Raw genomic sequence first — 13,177 nt, 5'->3', positions numbered from 1 at the left:
CGGCAGAACTCAGCTGCACATTGACTGAAAAAACAAAAACAAACCATCATCCTCCTACCCCTTCCTGTTGTTTTCTTCTGCGTTTTCACCAGTAGTAACATCCGGCTGTTCATGTGACTTTTGTGATGCAAAAAGAGTTTTTTTTACATTGTTTGGCAAAATACATCTATTTCAGTACAGCTGAAAAACCACATCATCCTAGCGCGAAAACTTTTGAATGAAAAACATGACTGACTCCCACGCGTGCTTTTTTTGAAATTTTGGTTTTGGGAGTTGACGGCCTCACGGGACAACCTGACCGGGACATCTGTCACGCTCCTCAATGCTTACTTTATGTTTCTCTAATAAAAGTCAAATGAATCTTGAGTGTTTTAAAAGAAACCTTTTGTTTGTATCTTGAACACTGACCAGTGTAACAATCAAACATTGTCCAAAGTCCCCAACGATACAGTAAAAATCTCCGCATACTCCAATTTAAGCGTCATCAGCAGTGTCTACGTTGACTAGACATTTAAATGAGCAACAAAAATTCACAGGTACGTGTTTTTACCTTTCTTGGCGCACATTTGTGCGCTCCAAAACGATAACTTTCCAGTCTGAAAAAATCAACTGGAATGCCCCCTGGAAGTCAGACTGCCCAGAGTTAGAAATTGCAAGCCGGATTTCATGTTTCAATATGGCCGCTCCTCGCATCAGGAGGTAGCCATGGTGGAAACGTTTTGTAATGTTACATGTAGCACCTGCAACTCCAAACTGAACAAATTAAAAATGGCTTATGGACAGCACAGGTTAAAACGATGTTGGTATGAGGTGCTGCAAACATTGGCTACTTTGGCATTGTCATGTTAAAACCTCTGACTCTGTTACCGGGAACGTTGTTGCCTCTGTTGTGACATCAAACCCAGTGACTTCCGAGGCGGATGGAACTATTTCGGCAGCTTTTGGTTTTTTCTTCGTCTGACATTAAAAAGCTAAAAACACATCTCCGAATTCACGTTTTACCGCTGCTTCTTATTCAGTGATTGATTTCAAATGAGTAAAATGGCAGTAGCCGTGGCTACCCCATGTAGCTCTGATGCTGCGTTGATTTCACATCCCAGGTCTGCCTCTGAGGATCCGTCACTATCTCTCCATCTGTCAGTAAGCGAAAGCGGCTTATCTGCTGATAAATGGTCGTTGTAAAAATGGATACTTGGGGGAAAAACGGAATGATAGGGTACATAAAACGGAGCAAAATTAAAAATATCTTTGTTGTATTTCACTTTTTTATGTGCACTTAGTGCAGTGATGATGTTTTCTATTTCTCTCTCGCTCTTACAGAACAGCTTTGATGGCATAGAACCAAGCCGTATGGTTCAACTACAGTTGTGACCATAAAAAAAATAGAAGATTTATCGACTGCTGAGAGCTTTGATAAGCATCACTTTTCTTCTTTGACTAAATCGAGTTCTGCTTCTTGTGCTCTTGGAAGTCTGGTCTGAACAAGATCTGCTCAGATTTACCAGAAACAAGCTGGCAAGAGGTGACTGGGTTCAGAGCCTTTTTGAAAGAGCTTTAACATTAACATTGAATTTGGTTCACACTGGAAATGTACGCTGATTTTTCCTGAGATATTTTGAACTTAATGACATTTTTCTCTATGACCGACTGAATAACACAATGATCGTTGTCCATCTCTCGACTACCATCATTGGAAGAAAAAAAAAAACAGTTTTAAGGTTTGAAAGCTGCTGGAGAAACTATCACCTCATTATCCCTGCAGCCTGCCTGGGTTTAATGATCAGCTTTCATCCGAAGGCCATTCTTTTCATCCTGAAAGGTAAAAACCTACTTCAAATTAAGAAACTGTACCACGAAAGCCAGGTTAGGCTTAAACTTTCCTCTCCTAATTGGACAATTTTCTGTTCAGTGTCGACTTAAATGGTCAAGTAATGGTCTAATAGATGACCAATGAAATTCTTGAAAAAAGCCTACAGAAGACCAATAAAAGTGTGCAACTTGACTGCAATCTGCAACCCCGAGGTGGCTGAAGGACTGTTTGGCTCCTCCTGCCACAGTTGGAGTCGGCTGTAACTCATCGTAGAGTCCTTTCCATCGCATAACTCTGGATTTCTATTGCTGTTGCACATCCAGTGGGCGGCCAGAGTTCAGCGGCGTGACACATGATGGAAGCCCTCGCTGCTTCTGCCATTCAGCGTGAGGCTTACCTTGAGCTGGAGTACAGGAACAGCACAATGACTGCAGTATGAACATGGAGGTGTTTGTTAAGAGTGTGGCACTCTGAAGACCTGAAGAGAGCTGAATAAACAAATAAAAAAAAGGCCATTGATTTATTCTGGGTCTGACTTTCATTAGTAAGAACGGACAAAGAGAGAGAGAAAAAATGACAGAAAAGATATTTACTTTTTTAAAGCGTTTTATGTCTTTCGACTGACCTGGGGAAATGTTTTGTTACAGTAGCTTAATATACTGAAAATTTTTGAAAATGCAAGTGGGTTATAGTCCCTTGTAAGAAAAAAATACACACACACACACACACACACACACATACTGTATATATACTGTAGGTATTATTAATCCAGTGCAGTGCGCCACAGCAAAGGGAAAAATAACACAGAAAAACTGTTTAAGAATAACTCAGAGCCACGTTTATTCTTCTTTTTTCACACCCTCCGTATTGGCTATACTACACACAGTCTTTGCCATAGCAACTGACTGACAACAACGCCACTAATGTTTCAGGATTCAACACTAAAAGACACACAAACATTACCCACACAAAGAACAGATTGTTCAGTCCATTAGAAGATAATGTTTTCAGACTTGATCTTAATTTTGCATTTATTAATAAGTGATCGTCTGAACACAACAGTGATTGATTCAGTAATTTAAACGCCTGCTCTGCTGATGATCTGTCAGAGTTGGTGTAATGGTCACCTTTTTTTTTTTTTTTTACTGAACCGAAACACAACTGAACCGAATTCCGCAGCACTTCTACATGTTGACATTGTCATAGTCAAGCTAGCATAATGGACCTACTTCTCTCACGCACTATTTTTTAATTAATACTTTCCTGCACTTGTTATCTAGATGTCATAGTGTTGACAGTCGCAAAGCACTGTGTCACTTTTTATTCTACATGTCACATGTAAATTTAAGATTTAGCATGCTATGACTTGACAGCTAAAACCAATGGTAGTCATTGTCAGCTCATCTTGCACACATGGTGTCAGATTGTTGTGTGTCTATTGATGCAACTAGATTTGATTTCTTTGAAAGAGCTCTGATAAAAGGTCAGATACAGATGAATTAAAAGGTCATCTGCATATAAATGAATGCAAAAAGCCATTTATTTTTTTCAGAAGTTCATGTTTTTTTATTTTTTAATGATTGGACAACTAAATAAAGTCTTGAAAATCCCACACTCAGTTTTTTTTTTTTACACACTTATCCAGAACTGAAAAGCGAAATGTTTAAATTTCAGATATTTGAAGACTGCCTCCATTAGGTCTGGTGAAAAATAAGGACATGACGAACAAGAAGATATTTGATGAAGATACATCCCTTAGTGACAGCAGAAACTCGGCTCAACGGTTCTTTCTCATCCAGCCTATCAAAACTCAAACGTGGAATCTCTTCATGGCTGATTTTGCGTCTCCACGTGGCGAATTCCACCGAGAGACATTTACAGATCTCAGACAACTCGTCGCCGTAAATCTGAATCTATCCCGACGTCTCGTAAAGACTCGCGTCACATACGTTTTTAAGTGACTTCCACAGCCTTTTATTTCTCAGCTGTCTTTCATTGCCTCCCGAGGCTCTGTCGTGTCTGTTCCTGTGTTTTACGGAGCTGTTAACAGCGCTCCTCCAGCCTCGGAGAGCAGAGTGTGCGAGGCAACTCAGACCTGTAACGATCTGCGAGCAACGGGCCACCAAGAAGGATGATTCATGTCGACAGCAGAGCACACATCCCCCGTCCATCCCGGAGGTGTGAAAGGGACATCACCGAGAGGGAACGTACCGTAATATGGACACAGTCGTCACAAGCTGAGGAAATCAAAAGCTGAAAAACTGGCTCACGATGTTTCATTTTTTGAGTAAGTGCAGTCTGAAAGTCACCGTACAGGAACTGATTTTCTCAGTGTTCTTTTTCTTCAATACTGGAAGTTTCACTAGCAAGACTTTATTGAAACATGAAGTAGGAAATAAACACGCAGTCTGTTCAGTTTGACAGCTGGTTGTGTGCTGATTCATGTTAGAATCCAATTTAATAAATGCTCTGAACAGTGGCGCAGTTGGTAGCACTGTTGCAAGAAGGTCCTGGGTTCGATTCCCGGCCCGGGGTCTTTCTGCATGGAGTTTGCATGTTCTCCCTGTGCATGCGTGGGTTCTCTCCGGGTTCTCCGGCTTCCTCCCACAGTCCAAAAACATGACTGTTAGGCAAATTGGTCTTTCTAAATTCTCCCTAGGTGTGAGTGTGTGTGTGCGTGGTTGTTTGTTTTGTCTGTCTCTGTGTTGCCCTGGGACAGACTGGGTGACCTGTCCAAGGTGACCCCGCCTCTCGCCCGGTACGTTAGCTGGAGATAGGCACCAGCACCTCCCGACAAGGGTGTAAGAAAAGGGATGGATGGACAATATCTAATTTATGACCCAATGTTTTTCAGAAATTATGTATAACGCTATACGGTATTAAGCAAGCATATGTTTAAGTTTTTGCCATGTTACAACCATAAACCTGGTTGTAGCATGATTTGGAAAACTTAAGTTCTCTTCACAATGACATGTAAAAAAAAAAATCTAATAAACCATTGCAGTCCACTACTGCATAATGCCGTCTTAGTTTAAATTCTGTTGTTCTGTGAAGTCCTCAGGTTTTTTTTTTTTTTTTTTTTGAGGGAACATTGGTGAAAAAAATAAAATGCTGCAGACACATCAAAGAAAAAGCCATAGAGAAGTTTACAACAGGCTCAGGTCACAAGATAATGTACTAAGCTGTGAAAAAGTCTGGTTTGTAGTTTCCTATGACCTAAGTGTGCTGAAAACTAAAACTGTGGACATTGTAAAAGGTGCTGCTGTGTTCTCAGCTTGAGATTTCCTGTTTAGTTCATTACTTTCAGCAGCATGGCGCGTTGGTACTAAGGGGTATGGTGGCCTAGAAGTGTCAAAAAATATCATAAACCATAACAAAAGACATAACATTTATGCAAAATCTAAAGTTATGCTAAATTATGTCAACATCAGTTTTAGCGTGGCATTGTGGCCTTTGTTGTTGCGTTGCGACTTTTGCATTTTGGTAGCCTGACCATTATCTTCCCACGAAATTCCATTCGATTCTCATTTCCCGTCAGTGGTGCATGTGGTAGGGTGACCAGACGTCCTCTTTTTCCCGGACATGTCCTACTTTTCAGACCTAAAAAGATGTCTGGGGGGAATTTAAAAATCGTCCGGGATTTTGGTCAACTGCCTCAAAACACATTACATAGTTACAGTGTATTGTGATTACATTGCCACTACGTTCCACTACTCCATTCCAGGTTTCTTTGTATGGCAAATTAGTCACGCCCTTCTCCCCAAATCCAATCACGTTGCATTATGTGTGCGAGTGTGTGTGGGAAAAGTAAAGATAGCTGAGTTGACTTGTACACCGGCCGCTAGACTAGTTAAACCTTAAGTGTGACAGGCGATAGCGCATGTGTGTCCGCCGATTCTACAGCAAAAATGCCTAAACGAAAGTGTACGTTTACGGAGGAATTAAAGAAAAGATTCCCGTGCTTTCGTCAAGGTCGTGATCCCTATGAGGCGGAGTGTTTGACGTGTAAGGCAGGCACTTATGTGTCTGTGGCAAAAAAAGGTGCCAACGACCTGCAAGTGCAAGTGAATTCAGCAAAGCACGTGAAAGCAGCCAGGGGCGAAAGCTCTTCGGCTAAAGTCACAGATTTCTTGTGACATTTCCGAAATGTCCTGTTTTGTTAAATTTCCTTCATTGGACCATTAAATTTACAGGCACTAGGGCACTGCGCACGGCGCTGCGTGTCACGTAATCCCTGAGCCGCGTCAGTGCGGGCAGCCATGTTCTTAATCAAAAGGTAGATAGCGTGGCTGTCAGTACGCCAACAACATGCCAAAGTGCAAATGTATGGAGTTTCCCCGCTTTTAGAGCCCCCCCCCTGCAGGTTGTCCTGGTTTTCCCAAAGTAAAATATGGTCACCCTAGCATGTGGGATTTCTCCCACTGAGTTCAATTTCTCTGGTAGAATTTCAACCGGGCCAATCAGCGAAGACAAGGAGGAGTTGTGAACGATGACATTGGCTTGACTTTGGTTGCAGCAGAGGAAGTGAACAAAGCCATTCAGTCTGCGTGGGCCACACTTCGAGATGTTGAGAAAACAAGGTTGCACCAAGAGGAATATTTAAGACACTTTATTCCTGGCAAAGATCTTGTTTGTTTCTGCACTTCTCTTTTTGAAGAGTTGGATGGTTGTTTATAGCGCGCACAGTTTCTGGTAAGTTTCATTGCGTAGTTTCCTTCATGGACGAGCTGGCGCATTTCATGTGTCACGGCTAAATTTTAGCGATTGGGTAAAATTAAATCTAATCATTTAAAGCTTCAACAAAGTCCACATCTCCAGCAAGCAATCATTTCTTAATAGCCGAGGGTCCAGCGTCTCTTAACGAAGCCAAGCGTAGAACAGGAGACTGGTTTCTAGCATGTTAGCATTTTGTTGACCCTTCTGGGCCACCGAGAAGAAAAACCTTTTACATATGAAATGCATACATTTAGTGCTGTGACTTAAGTACACTTACAGCATTTTTTTTTCAATATATAAATGTGAATGTATTCATTTTAATACTATTTGTTGATTTATTGCAGAAAATCTGAAGAAATTCTATCAAAGTTGCCTGAATACCTGTCAAGCAACGTCCCAGTTTAAAAAAACTCAGCAGATGCCTCCCTGCTGTTGTGATTCCAACCAGTGAAGAAATCCATAATTTCCAACAGCCCGAGATTAATAATGTTTTGCTCAAAGAGCAGCTGACCTGAGCAGTCGTGTCGCCGATTACAAACGGTCTGCTAAAATGCTATTGTCAGAGGCTAATGTGACACAGCAGTGAGCCAATAAAAAAATAAATAAAAATCCAATGGTCCCATCCAAACAAACCAAGGGAGAGCAGGTGAAGCTGTTAATCTTGGCAGAACAGCAAGAGGAAAACTTCTGTGTGAGAGAATCCAGGGATTTTTCTAGATCCAGGGAAGTGTAATCTGGCAGAGCCCAAACACAACAAACCTGTATTGCTTCCGCAGCAAACATTTGCACAGAGGCACAAAAAATGAGACAAGCACGGATGTCTCTCCCCCATTTTTTTATTTTTTATTTTTTATGCTAAGAGGCTGCAGCTTTAACATGACATCATAGCTCTGAGATTTAGTCCTGCGGTTTGTGGACTCCAGTAAATCCTTCCTGTTGAAGTTGCTTTGTAGCCCTCCAGGGTGAGAGTATCTAAACAGAGTGAGTGATTATTCAATGTGCGGATATTCAGGTTCCCGTCAGTGATTTGTATAAATAGCCATCCAGGTCCAAATAATTCACTACCCACTCAGTGGCACAGCTGTCTCAGGGAAAGCAGAGAGTCGGGTGGCGCTACACTGACATCTAGTGGTCAGAAAATGTATTGGTGAACTTCAAGCAGAAAGTCAGTCATACCACCTATATGAGAGAGAGAGAAACTATTTCCAGAAAACTTCATATCTAAATTTCTTAGTGGTGTGAATCATCTCGAGCCTCACTGTAGATTTAAAGTGAGAGCATGAAAAATACAACTTTCACAAATCACAAACCCCGTCTTAAAGCATCTGTGACCAATGTGTTTTCACCAAATACAATAAAGGTTTTCTAAATGTGTAATTGCATTTTAAAGAATCCGCTTTCAACCCCTCTACCCATGCTTTATGTTGTTTGTCTTTTGCGCTTCTGTACAATGGCAATGAAGGCATCCTGATTCTGATGTGAGCCACCTGGACAATTTCTGATTTTGAGCAAGAGATGGTCAAGCTTTTTCCCCCACAGCCCATTTAATATTTCCCAGAAGCATCTTCAGCTCCCCCTGGTGTTCAGCATTATCCTACAGTACTTAGTAGGCAGTGCCTATTCCCTTTGACTTTATATGCAAATAACCAAAACTGGTTCTGAATCCCAATAGATTTTTTTTGTTTGTTTGTTTTTTTGCCATGTGTTGCCCTCTGCCACATTTGAAAAAAAAAATGTAGCAATGTTTTACATCAAAGCAAATTTATGTGCTAAAATGCAAAGTCCAGACCTGAACAACATTGAGAATCAATAGACGGATTTTGAAATTAATTTTACAGCTGTGTTGTGTCCAGTCCCACTGAATTTCATGGGTTTTTTTTTTTTTTTGCAAAGAATGGACAAAAACTCCAAATGCTAAACTGATGGAGATATATTTTAGAAGGCTGTAATTGTAAAGAAAGTTGGTTCAACAAAGTATTGATTTGTGTCTCATTTTCTTTCAGCTTCACATAAAAACAATGCTTCTTGGTCTTAGACACAGATTCCCGATTAATTTACATCTTTATATTAAGTTTATAGTTACATTGCGACAAATTGAGAGAGTTTTCAAGCAATATGTCTGTAAGGGACTTTGAGGTTAGCTAGCTACTGCTGCAGCTACCGCTGTTAGCGGCCCAACTAGCTGCCAGAGATGAGAATCAGTTCAGTCCTGGGGGAGTTTTCCCACCTGACTGTTTCGCTGCGCTGACATGTGCAAATAAAAACCGAAACAACATGCAAATAAAATGTAAGCCCTCTTCTCCATGCAGCTGTACCCTGTAACCAGGGGCTTTCCTGGCTGTGTAAATGTTTGCAGTAAAAAGAAATTTGACCTGTTTACTGGTAAATATTAAATAAAAACAATCTCCCTTCTTACACGTTCCAGCTGTTTCTTATATTTATAGCTTTACGTTCATCTTAGGCTGATGAGCCTATCGGGGTCAACGCAGGGGCTCACCATGTTGCCTTGGGATGTTTTAGCGCTCAGCAGGGTTTTATGACACAACCTGCTTCAGGCACAAATAGGTAAAAAGCAGCTTCTGCTCTCTGCTATCCTGCGGAGGGACCAAGATAGCAAGAGTAGGAGAGACAACAACGGCACAAACACGCTGATGGACTGTGGAAACTGTGTCTCCAAGAAAGTTTTTCTTATTTTGCATCTCAGCCTTTTATTTATTTTTATTTTTGGTAATTTTACCAATGACTTTGTTTCACTTCTTAAGAACGGGGAACGTTGTTTGATTTTTAAGACTACTTGCTGTAAGATAAGATTAGATTACAGTGATATTCATTAAATTAGAATAAGGATATAATAATATATTCAAGATTGGTAGCCTTTAGGCAGGTATGAAACTTACTTTTCATTGAGGCTACTTTTCTGTATTTTTTTTAATATCCGTCTGATATAATATTCTGATTTCAAATGTCGTGTTTTTCTTAACTGTAAGCAGACAACCATCAGAATGAACAGAAATTGAGACTTTTGATGTATATAATGTGTTTCACTTAGTGATAAAGCTCCTGAAATAAATTGACTTTTCAATATTTTTAATTTATTGAATATATCAGTCGCAGTAATCAAGTCTGAGTGTTTGCTGTGACATTTGACTTGGCTTTCTATATAAAATATTATTAAGTAAAGTTGATTCATTCTTTACCTTTGGTTGCAGACAAACAGCTGGACAACTTTAAAGGACTTTAACATCCTGCAATGCTTTCAAGTCTCGCCCAGCGACGCAGCCTGCGTTCCGGCTGTCCAAATAGACAATATAATATAGTTACATCAAAACTATTTGCATATTTCACGTTATAGTTTCTTTTAACATGGTTTCAAATAAGAAAAGATGAACGCGCGTTGTCTTAAGGTGCTTTTTAACGCAACGGTATGGGCGTTACGTACGGTGTACTTCCGGGTTTGACGTCAGTGTCGGCGCAGCTTGCAGGGATACAAAGAAGACGGCAACAATGGCTGATGTTTCTCTGTATCTCGCCAATGTTAACGTGTCTTTAGGACGGGCCATGGACTCGGGGCAGGTAAGAGGGTCGCTGCCTGACCAGCGGTGTGTTGGCCGGTTTCTAACGCCTCCGGGTGTTTGGGGCTGGTCAGCGTCTAGCCGCGGCTGCGTCATGTCGGGCTGATCTGGTCCAAGTGTTGCTACTGAATTTGCCTGGACGCGCTCGTCATGTCCTCCCCAGGGTCAGAGCCCGAATCCGGGGAGGGAGTTTGAGAGCGTTGAGCTGGGAGAGCTGGGCCAGAGGACGGAGCCGAAGGAGAAGGCTCCCCGCCGCGTCATCCACTTCTCCAGCGGGGAGACCATGGAGGAGTACAGCACCGACGAAGAGGAGGCAGAGGACCCGGAGGCGGAGCGGAAGGACCTGCTGTCCCCTCCGGTCGATGCGGTGAGGGTGAGGAGCGGCGGAGGGTCGGGTCGGAACCTTTTGTTTGTGTGAAAGGTGAGGGCAACTTTATGTTTGTGCTGCAGTCCAAGATGACCTGGGGGCCTTACTTCTGGTTCCACATGTGGAGAGCTGCCACGTCCACCATTTCAGGTTTGCAGTGGCTTTAATACAACTATCCAGTACACATTCCTGTTGAAGAAAGATGTTCCTTTCTTAATTGTTTTTTAATAGATGTATATAATCAGCTTACAACCAAGGCCAGGGGTGGATTTAGGAAGCTGTAGGCCCCTGGGCAAAAGTCAGTTTTGGTGCCATAACCACACCAGCGTTTTAATAGTTTTGGGATTTATTTTGTTTTTGTTTTGTTTGTCTAATTCTAAGTCTTTTGAGTGTGTTTGCTAATTTTTTATGAGTTATTTCACCATATAGTTTTTAGTGGTCATATTAGTAGTTTTAGTTTGTTTCATTCTTTGGGTAATATTCAAGTGCAGAATTCAAAAAGGTCAAAGCATTGTGATTTGGTGTACGCTGATGCTCAACAGAAGATAAAATTTCCAAATAAATGCATTTAATCATTGCTGAACAACCCACTGATTGGCATTTTCTCCCAACTTTTGCTGTCGCCATTTTGCGGACTAGCGTAAATGTCGCTAGGAAGAGTGTGCAGGGCAGTAATTTGCCGATAGCTGACGTAAAACTGTGGATGATCAGTTCTAAAGGCTAATAAGTCGGTTCATGAACACAAAAATGTTTAAGTATGTTTCAGTTATGTAAACGCACAGTATAATTGTATAGTTAGCTCTCTTTTTTTCCCTCTGTTGAATAGTTTTTATATATTTACGTTAACAAAAATGTTTTCTCAATTTCAGTTTTTGTTATTCCGATGCTTTTAGTTAACTACAGCAACCTTGACCCACACAAGTTTCTTTTACACATTCAAGTCACAGTATGTTGATAATTGGCCAGTTAAATACCAACTCGCTGGTATTGGGAAAAGTTAGTTGATTACAGAACGGCTGTAATCAACATGACGGCTTTCTCTTAAAACAAAGTGTACAAAAACATCATCTCTCCTGTGGTGACAATATGGTACCATTGACATTGTTACAGAAGTAAGGACAAAAATGATACTGGCTTGTATTTTGTCAACATTTAGTTGTTTTATATTGCAGCCTGCGACTATCTTGGGGAGAGGATGGCATCCCTGTTCGGAATAACATCGGCAAAGTACCAGTACGCCATTGACGAATACAACAGGATAAAGAAAGAGGTGACGCCGGAGCGCTTTGAGGAAATGCTGTCTTCATTTGTTGTCTCAGCCGTCCTAACAGCACTCCTCCCTGCGTCCTCCAGAAAGAGGAGGAGGCTGAGGAGAACCGACTGTCGGAAGAAGCGGAGCAGACCTTCGACCAGCTAGAGGCGAAGGGCGAGCCAATCGCATCGGCGGAGGCGCAGGAGGAGGAGCAGCAGGCGGCGGCGTCCGCTCGCCCCGACGCGACCCGTCAGCTGGAGAACGAGAGTCCGGTGGGTCCGAACACGATCACCGTCCCGGTTGTCGTCACCGCGACCTAACCCTTCCCGAGAGAGAGGACATTTTAGTGTTTGTTCGTCAGTAAAGAAAAGAACATCACCAAGCTGTTTGGTTTGTGTATAACACGGCTTTTAATGGGCAGATCGGATTGGACAGGTGGGGGCGCGTCAATGTGGGAAATCGGAAACCTTTAAACACATGCAGTCGGGCAGATTTTAGGGAATAAACGCCACTGTAGGTTGCTACAGCAACCCTCCACTCTATGCTATACAGGGAGGACAAAGTGTTGCTCCCCTGTGCCTCAGATTGACCACACAGTGCCTAAACCACCCATACAGCCAGTGCCAGATGTGGGCTGAGCATCTGTTTAACCCTGACCTGATGACCCTGAGGACGGTTTACGTTACCCACCTCAAGGTTTAGCAGCCGCTCGCGTCTACGTCTGTTAGCGCTGATGTCCTGGATCCACCTGGCTGCACCAAAGAGCTGGCCGTTTTAACGTTCCTTCACCTCGTGTCCATATGCATGCTGTATGTAGACGTGTTTTAATATTACATGTTCAGGCTTGTGTTGCACTTACTGTCTGTGGAAGCACTGAGCACATTAAATGGTGGCTACATTTTAGCCACAGGGTAGGCTAACATTTAGCTAAAAAGAAATGGTGACAAGTGGGTGTAAGGGTTGTGTGTTGCTGTTTCATCTGCTTTATTTACTGTGAACATTAAAACAATCTTGTGTAATCTTATGGGTAAACAAATTATGACACTAAGTCTGTTTAAGGACCTACAAAGTTACATTTTTAACCACTTGTAAGCAGTTTTTTACACTTATTTATTTTCTTAACTTATTAAGCTGTTAATTTGAACATTTTCTATTGTTTTTGTAACATGACAATAAACTGTTAACTGATTTTTTTTTTTGTTTACCCATGACTCTCTTTTTAAGTTTTGACAGTTGTCTGCACAACTCCGTGTGTATAAAATTAAAATCTTAAAATGTCTAATATTCAGAAAGAAATGTAAGTAGTCTTTAATGTTTTATTTGTATTTATTAATCAGTGACAGTATCTGAACACATTAATCTTTACAAAAACAGATTCTTTACATCAGATTTAGCTTAGAAGGCAGGGCATAATTTTGGAATATCTGAGAGGTTACATTAATATTGTAAATATTGTCGTG

At 41.5% G+C, this 13,177-nt stretch overlaps 1 protein-coding gene across 2 annotated transcripts; it reads left to right on the top strand.

Annotated features, from left to right (window-relative positions):
* Positions 1-9,971: 9,971 nt before the first annotated feature.
* On the top strand, positions 9,972-12,912 carry LOC102217120 (protein FAM177A1-like). 2 transcript variants are annotated; one of them, XM_005810892.3, is made up of 5 exons: positions 9,972-10,099; positions 10,262-10,465; positions 10,549-10,615; positions 11,638-11,735; positions 11,819-12,912. In XM_005810892.3, exons 1-5 carry the CDS (start codon positions 10,031-10,033, stop codon positions 12,035-12,037), a joined length of 657 nt encoding a protein of 218 aa, XP_005810949.1. In that variant the 5' UTR covers positions 9,972-10,030; the 3' UTR covers positions 12,038-12,912. The 2 variants fall into 2 exon arrangements, with proteins under 2 accessions (XP_005810949.1, XP_005810948.1); XM_005810891.3 differs by having other exon boundaries at positions 10,262-10,471; positions 11,819-12,911.
* Positions 12,913-13,177: the final 265 nt, after the last annotated feature.

The sequence above is a fragment of the Xiphophorus maculatus genome, chromosome 15, assembly GCF_002775205.1.
Source record: "Xiphophorus maculatus strain JP 163 A chromosome 15, X_maculatus-5.0-male, whole genome shotgun sequence".
NCBI lineage: Eukaryota > Metazoa > Chordata > Actinopteri > Cyprinodontiformes > Poeciliidae > Xiphophorus > Xiphophorus maculatus.
This window is presented reverse-complemented; position numbering and strand designations above follow the sequence as displayed.